This window comes from Neolamprologus brichardi, chromosome 3 (assembly GCF_056152115.1).
Source record: "Neolamprologus brichardi isolate AB-2024 chromosome 3, ASM5615211v1, whole genome shotgun sequence".
NCBI classification, from domain to species: domain Eukaryota; kingdom Metazoa; phylum Chordata; class Actinopteri; order Cichliformes; family Cichlidae; genus Neolamprologus; species Neolamprologus brichardi.
In genome coordinates, this window is record NC_142106.1 from 2941675 (window position 1) to 2950529 (window position 8855).

Here is an 8855-nt window from a genome sequence, read left to right on the forward strand (position 1 = left end):
GTTACATGAATATACATAGGTTCATTAACATATGACGTATACATACACACAAAGAGTACCTTGCCTGTGGTTTTGTAAGTATGTGTGTGTTTGTGTGTAATTATAAACCTCTAAGCATATATGGGTAGATATTTCTAAGCATAAATAACAATCACAATACAAAACCTAACACCTGTACGTCACTCATAGAGCCAAAATTATTTTTTTCAGACAGTGTTAAAATAATTTAAAAAAACAATTCTGAGTAATGTCAGAAAAAACAGGTGTTTTTTTTCTGACCTTTGACCTGTAGCTGTACGTTTGTCACTGTCCTTTGTCCTCCTGTCCTCTTGTCTTTGATGGAGCAGGTGTAGGTGGCACTGTCAGACAGTTGGAGGTTGGTCAGGGTCAGACTGAGGTCTCCAGTATTCAGAGCGTCAATCTTCATGGATGTTCGGCCGCTGTAACGCTGGTTTTGATCTTTCAGTTCGTCTCCTTGAGGCTGACGCTGGTGGACGGTTGGAGGACTGAGGTCAGAGCGACTCCACACCACTGTGGGGTCAGTCAGATCAAAAGAGGGAAATTCACAGGGTAGGATGAATGAGTCCCCCTCATACAGCTCCACAGTCAAAGCATGCTGGGAAACTGGGGGCAGACAGACAGAGACTTCATGTGTCACTATGAGGTAAAGATCAAGTTTAGACACATTTACAAAAGTCAGAAGACAGAATGACAGAAACATTTAGCAACTTAACAACTTACAAATAAAAAAGCAGGTCAGACTGCAGGTCAGAGGCAGGAAGTGTATCTCACAAAAATGTCAAACAAAAAGTCCAAACTCGGGAAACAAGAAAGCACCATGAGAATTTCTGACAACACCCAACAAAAACTGAGGGGATGTTCTAATAGCCCCAAAATTTTAATTACTGTTTTGCACCTCATGTGGTTGTGATAGTTGCTACTATGAGTGTTTGGGGTCTGACAGACACAAGTCCTTCAGTCGGCTTTGTGCAGCAGACTGGCTCACAGTGGTGATTTTGGGATTGCGAAACAAACACTTCACTACTACACTGATAGTTTGAGAAAGATAATGCACTAGTCCCCCATTGAATGTACAAATATAGTTGTATTTTTTTAGTTGTTAATCAACTCATCTGATTTTGAGGACAGAGATTTGCTTATTCCTTTTGCATTGCCCTGCCTACTGAGAAACCTTACACCGGGTCATTTGCATCCTAACTGTCATTGGATGTTTACCTGGGGAGAGGGTGAGTGGGGATTCTGCCAAGTGTTGTGTGAGCCTGTGCACAAAAAGCGTGAGTGAGAGATGAAACCATCTCATTTGTGCCTTTTCCAATTTCAATTACAGAAGGAAACTGGAGTGGAAACTCCAGCAGAACAGCATGAGAGAGGTGTGGAGTGGCATGGGGTTATCATCACTGGATTCAGGTCAACCAATAGTAGGGGATGCTACAGAGCTAATGAGTTTAATTTGTTTTTCAATAGATTTGACGCTGCAGTGACTGCTCACACCCCTGTAAGCAGTCACCCCTGTAGTCACCTGTAAATCAGCCTGAAATCCAGAGCCACACCACTGTTTCCTCAAGTGAAGGTCCTGCCACCCCTCCCCCACCTATCACTTTCACTGATTACCAGGTTCAGAGGCAATGAGGAGACACCACTCAGGCAAGTCTGCTGGACAAGACAGAATGAGTCCATCCTTCCTCAAGGCCTGTGCCCTTGAGCTTTGTGAAGACTTTCATAAACTGCTCAGACCACATCATAAAGGATTAGTCTAGTCTCTCTGGACAAACCGGCGAGCACTGTGAGTCATGTTTTTTTTTTGTTTTTTTTTACTTTTCCAGGGCATTCAACACCATCAGGCTGACCCTCCTGGGTGGCAAGCTGACACCAATGCAGGTGGATGCTTCTCTGGTGTCTTGGATTGTTGATTATCTGACAGGAACATCCAATATGTGTGTCTTACACATTGTGTGTCTGACAAGGTAATGAGCAGCACAGGGGCATCACAAGTGACTGTCGTCTCCCTCTTCCTCTTAACCCTCTAAACCACAGACTTCAGCCGCTGAACAGAGACCTGCCATCTTCAGACATTTTCTAATGTCTCTGTGGTGGTTCGAGGCATCAGCAGGGGTGATGAGTCAGAGTACCGGGCTGTGGTTGACTCCTTTGTCATGTGGTGCGAGAAAAATCATCTGCAGCTCAACGTGGCACAGGCAGCCTCTGCCCTGGTGTAGGTGCCCATCTGGTGCAACTGAGGGGCTCTTCAACTGGTGGGGATTGCGTCCTGGCCCACCTTGCAATTTTAAATGCCGGGGGGCGGGGGCCCCTCAGGCCTGTGGCCTGGGGTTTTGTCCACTGTGGTGCGGGGGTTAGCCTGCAGGCATGTCACTGCAGCCTCTCGTACTCGGGGGTGACTCCGAAAGTGTTTGGGGCCTGAATTACCTCCATGCCTGCTTCATGAGTGTACTTGTGTGCTTCATGTGTGTACATGTGTGTGCTTGTGTGTACTGTAACTGTTTTTAATAAAAAGGCTACGAGGGAGGCTCCTTTTTTTGAAGAAGTTGGTTAGGATGACGGGTGAGGAGCGTTCAGCTCCAATAGCCTGGTTCTGACCAGCCTTCCCCTGCTAGTAAGTAAAAAACGGTTGAAGATGTTTATCTTGTTTTTGTCGTTAACGAGAATAAGTCTCTAAACTAGCGGGGCCTACGGAAGCGCAGATCCAACACGGCCACTCCGGGAAAATGAGTTATACTGATGACGAACCTAGTACTGTCTACCACATAACGTGCCTTATGCTCTTCGCCCTCGAGTGGAGGCTGATCTGAAACGCCAGACTGAGCTTGGGGTGATCACACCAGTGGAGCCCGTGGTGCCTGTCAACAAGAAGGATGGCTCATTAAGACTGTGTGACGATTTCAAGGTGACTCTCAATTCGCAGATCTGTGTGGATAAGTACCCACTTCCACGCATTGAGGACCCGTTTTCTTCTCTAGCAGGGGGTTAGCATTTCAGTAAGCTTGACTTAGCAAATGCCTATCTACAGATGGAGGTAGAAGAGGAGTCTAAGAAACTGCTGACTGTTTCAACTCAAAAAGGGCTGTTCTGCTTCAATCGTTTACCTTTTGGAGTGGCGTCGTCATCAGCGTTATTAGAGAAGGCTATGGATCAATTTCTTCTCAGCCTGCCATATACCCATTGTTATCTGGATGGCATCCTCGCCAGTGGACCTGACAAACAGACAAACCTGAAAACCCTTGAGGCAGTTTTGAGAAGGCTGCAAGACTATAGCCTTCATTACAAACAGGAGAAGTGCCTGTTCGTCCAGAAATCAGTGGAATACCTGGGCCACATAATTGATGTGGCGAGGTTACACAAATTACCGGAAAAGGAGTGTGCAGTTATGGAAGCTCCAGCACCAGTTAATGTCAGACAGTTATGTTCTATTTTGGAAATGCTCAACTATTATGGACGTTTCATACCTGATTTAGCTAAGGTCCTGAAACCGCTGAATGAGCTGCTCAGTAAAGAGAAGAAATGGCAGTGGACACCAGCCTGTGAATCAGCTTTCAAGAAAGCCAAAGAACGTCTGGCCTCACCAGAAATACTCACCCACTACAATCCTGAACTGCCTCTACGTTTGGCGTGTGACGCTTCACCAGACGGAGTTGGGACCATGCTCACACACGTCCTGACTGATGGCCAAGAACGGCCAATTGCTTGTGCTTCACGAACTCTCAGCAAAGCAGAACGAAACTATGCTCAGATCGAGAGGGAGGCGTTGGCGATAGTTTTTTCTAGTGCCCAAGTTTCATCAGTAACTCCATGGTAAGAAGTTCAGCTTGCTCACTGATCATTGCCAACTGACTTCCATTCTGAGTCCAGTAAAAGGTACACCATCAATGGCAGCTTCGTGAAAGCAGCTTTGGTTGCTCCTACTGTTGGCACATAATAACACCTTGCAGTTCCGGAAGAGTGCACATCATGTCAATGCAGACGGACTGTCACGTTTACCTCTGCCACTTGCACAGAAAGCGAAACGGGGAGTAGTTGAGCGTATATTCTACATATCTCAAATGGACACATTACCAGTCAGTGTTGCTGAGATCAGACGTGACACTGTGTCATGTTATGTCACTTTGTCTCGTGTCCTGGAAATGGTAACAACTGAATGTTTCCCAGCAGCAAAGGACACGGATCATGAGCTGTCACCCTATCTGCTGCGCAGACAACAACTCACAATACAGCAGAGATACCTCATGTGGGGTGTAAGGCTTGTTCAGGCTATGTTGTTCATCGGGTACAAAGTGCACTCTCTGTTGGATTTCCTGAAGAATGGTGTTCTGGGGACCACAATACCCCCAGAAACACACCAGTCTGTTAAACCACCACCGTCTGAGTGTACGCAGGTTACAGACACTGTAAGATGTTACCCGGTGAAGACCACTAAGCTACCCGCTTGTTATCGTGATGGGTGAACGTATTGGAGTTGTTCTGTGATAATGTTGGATACTGTAGCTCCTGTGAAAACTAAGATCTCAAATCAGAAGAACCTGACTCCGTGGTATAATTCTCAAACACACAGCCTAAAGCAGATGACCCGTAAGCTGGAGAGAAATGGCGTGTCATAAGCTTAGAGGATCATCATTTAGCCTGGAGAAATAGTTTGCTGCTTTATAAGAAAGCCCTCGGCAAAGCCAGGACATCTTACTATTCATCACTGATTGAAGAAAATAAGAACAACCACAGGTTTCTATTCAAAATCCTGCTCCTCACATACAAGGTCTTAAATAATCAGGCCCCATCTTATCTTAACCCTTTAACACCTACCATAGAACCAAGTCCGCCAGAACTTATATTATAATTTTAATTTAATTTTAACCATCCCAGAAATTATACAGAAAGTCATAAAGTCAAACATAACGTTTAAAAACACCAGTATAGGTCCTGAAGGTAAAAAACTACATTTCCGCAAAATTACGTCATCTCCGGTTTTGGGCAGGTCATGGCGGACATGCGATAGTTCGCGCTGATGGACATAGGAAGTGTTAGGAACAGTTGATCGGATCGGATAGTGACTTAGTTTGGACACAGTTGTTCTGAGATTGAGTGCATCCATAAGAATATTGTTTTGGTTGTATTGCTTCTGAAACTCAATACAGACGAGTGAGAGTGAGAGCTGCATGTCTGTGCCGTTCTTTCACCTCTCCTCACTATTTCCCCATTTTAAGGGCACAACACAAAACGGACCAATCCCGCTCCGACCGGCTTTAAAGGGTTAATGACCTTGTAGTACCATATCACCCTATTAGAGCACTTTGCTCTGGCATTGCAGGCCTACTTGTTGTTCCTAGGGTATTTAAAAGTAGAATGGGAGGGAGAGCCTTCAGTTTTCAGGCCCCTCTTCTGTGGAACCAGCTTCCAGTTTGGATTCGGGAGACAGACACTATCTCTACTTTCAAGATTAGGCTTCAAACTTTCCTTTTTGCTAAAGCATATAGTTAGGGCTGAACCAGGTGACCCTGAATCCTCCCTTAGTTATGCTGCAATAGACGTAGGCTGCCGGAGATTCCCATTATGCATTGAGTTTTTCCTTTTCAGTCACCTTTCTCACTCAGTATGTATTAATAGACCTCTCTGCATTGAATCATATCTGTTATTAATCTCTGTCTCTCTTCCACAGCATGTCTTTTATCCTGTTTTTCTTCTCTCACCCCAACCGGTCGCAGCAGATGGCCCCGCCCCTCCCTGAGCCTGGTTCTGCCGGAGGTTTCTTCTTGTTAAAAGGGAGTTTTTCCTTCCCATTGTCGCCAAAGTACTTGCTCATAGGGGGTCATATGATTGTTGGGTTTTTCTCTGTACCTATGAAGCGCCTTGAGGTGACTTTTGTTGTGATTTGGCGCTATATAAATAAATTTGGATTGAATTGAATTGAACATAAGCCCTAATTAGTGTGATGACAGGAGGCACTATAACACAGGGGCTATGTTGTCTGATGGCCTTTTGGTTGGTCCTGGATGAGGGACCAGAAAAAGACCCCTATGAGAAGACCATCGAGGGAACAGTTCACAGGATAGGGTTACCGGGGACCTGCATTGGAACAAGGCTTAGGGAGGGTGCCCGGGGGTGAGCGTCTGGTGGCTGTGCCTTAGTCCACGGGGCCCGGCCGTTTGCAACCGGAAAAAGGGACATAGGCCCATCTTTCTGTAGGCTGACCACCTGCAGGAGGCACCGTAGGGGACAGGTGCATTGTGATTTGGGTGGCGGCCAGGAGCGGAGGTCCTAGCGGACTGATCCCCGGCTACCAAGGCTGGCAATTTGGACACAGAATGTCACCTCTCTGGTGGGGAAAGAGCCTGAATTGGTGCGTGAGGTTGAGAGATATAGTTGGGCTCACCTAAACGCAAGGCTTCGGCTCTGGAACCAGCCTCTGTCTGGAGTTGCCCCTGGTGAGAGGCAATGGGTATCTTGGTATCCTCTCGGCCTGTATGTTGGGGTATCTCCCAGTGGGCTAGAGGTTTTTTTTCCTGCGCCTCCGGGTCCCAACCGTTGTCTGCACTTATGCGCCAAGTAGCGGTTCAGAGCAGAGTACCCAGCCTTCTTGCAGTCCCTGGGTGGGCTACTGGAGGGTGCTCTGCCTGGGGACTACTGGGAGACTTCAGTGCTCAGGTAGGCAATAACAGTGAGACCCAGGTGGCAGCATCCTTGATCTGAACCTGAGCGGTACTTTGTTATTAGACTTCTGTTTAAAGCTTCTGAAAGATGTCCTGTTGTGTCATGTCAAAAACCTTTATTTAAGTATGAAACTGGGCTCTATGTGTGTGAGATTACTCTGAATGTGAACTGAGTGAGTTCGTGAGTAATTAATTATAATGTAAGCGCAACAACAGTTGAGATAACAAGGTCCTGCTGTTATATTGTCAAAGTGCATCACTGCAAGAAAAAAATTGAGTAAATGGAGAGAAAGTTATTTAATTAGAGCTCAAAAATGATGAGATTTGTACATTTTCAGAGATAAACTCCCTGTCACAGACTCTTTTTTTCACAAATTAGCATCCTTGATCCTTTGTCCTTATAAACAGATGTGAGTGGAGGAGGCGAGAAGCAACGTAAGATGTCCTTCCTTTGAGCATTTTATTTAGTCGTAACATTTAAATGTCAATTTTGACAAAAATGAATATCTTTGTTATATTTCAACAACACCTTATTATCTGGCAGCTCATCTCCTAATATGATTTCATGGAGGTTTCCCATTAGCCAACACAACACATTAAAGAGAGAGAGATGAAAGAAAAGAGAGCAGAGAGAGGAAGGTGTACTTACCGTGCAGGAGGATCACAAACACCACAAACATCTTCATGTTCCTGTCAAACTCAGAGACTCTTTAAAAGCCCTTCAGGACATCAGCTCACAGCAGCTTCACTTTCCTCTGCTGATCATCTACTGACACTCTCACACTGCTCACACTGTCACAGCTCAGAGTTCAGCTTCACACTTTGTTAAAGCACATCTGTGGAATGAAGTCCGGCCGGCCACAGATCACTTCTGAGGAAAGAGGAGGACGTCGGCTTTCCTCATAGTTTTCACGCCCGAGCGCTGGAGGCGTTTGCTGCGGCCTCACCCTGACACACACAAAGCTCCACCTTCACTCCAGAATCATCCACTGTTTAGGTGAAAGCTTAGGCTTACAGAGGCGGGGGCACAAAAAGAGACTAAATGAACTGTGATAATTTTACTTGGTAAATGTTAACTTAATTTCAAAACTCAGAACACCTCTTCGGAGTGAGGACGTGCTCACCCTGTAAAACAAGGAAGTTACTGTATTTTAAGCCTGTCCTGTCTGGCAGCTTTCGCAGTCAGAAGTATGATCTGAATGTACTGCTGTACATTACATTGCGTGTCATCATGTTGCTGATTTTGTGCCAAACACATTTGTTTTTTCAAGATGAGGTCTATAAATTCTCTATAAGCTCATCCTCATGTGTTACTTTTATCTGTTTATTTTATTCATTTTATTTGTTTTTACATGTGCAATATGACCAAGCTAACAGGAAGGAGGGGGAGAGCAAAGAAAAAAGAAATGAATGCGGAGGAAAGGGAGACTATAATAAAAGGAGAGAGCACAAGTAGAAAAGTGGAATGGAAGAGAAAACAAAAAAGAAAGAAAAGTAAAGAAAACAAAATCACAAAGCATACCGAAAAAAAGATGAAAAAAGCAGAGGTTCAATAAATCAAGAATCTCCTCATGTGAGATCCATAATGTGGGTGAGAAGCTGCACATTACGCTGCACATTGTGCATCTACGGTTTTAATTTTAAATGCATATGTGTAGAAGTCATATCAACCATACTTTATATTATCATGCTTATTATTTTTTATTATCACTATTGTGGCAGCCCCTGTAGCATGCACAAATGTAACATTAACACAGGGATGAAGTAAGCAAGCATCAAAACCAAAGGCAGAAACAAACTACATTAAGTAAAAGTTTAAAACAACCAAAACAGCCACAATTGTGATGGAAAGTCAAGTTCTCTGTGATGCTAACATATCAACAAACAGCATAGCTGTAAAGCTTGTTCAGCTCAGTTAAATGTACCGAAACTGTTCCAACACAGTTACTCATTTATGTTGTGCTATGTTATTTCCTTCAATGCAAATATCAAATAAATATGTAGGACTGCTTTTTTACATTTCCTCAACATCTCTAAAATTAGAACTATCCTGCTTCAGAGTGACACTGAAAAACTAGTTCATCCGCTTTCAGCATGAGTCTGGAAGCTGGAAACCGGTTGTTGTCATCCGACCTGCAGAGACTGCCCGCTCTTTCGTGATCCGCACTGGCGAGGGACAGA

At 44.7% G+C, this 8855-nt stretch overlaps 1 protein-coding gene across 1 annotated transcript in view; it reads right to left on the bottom strand.

Moving 5' to 3' along the window:
• LOC102790429 (uncharacterized) overlaps positions 1-7419 on the bottom strand; it is a 35194-nt gene extending 27775 nt beyond the window's left edge. Inside the window, exons 1-2 of the mRNA XM_087838558.1 lie at positions 7324-7419; positions 280-624 (exon numbers count right to left, since the gene is read on the bottom strand). Coding sequence (XP_087694684.1) covers positions 280-624; positions 7324-7360 — 382 coding nt within the window. The 5' untranslated portion in view covers positions 7361-7419. The remainder of the gene's footprint in view (positions 1-279; positions 625-7323) is intronic.
• Between the last annotated feature and the right edge of the window lie 1436 nt (positions 7420-8855).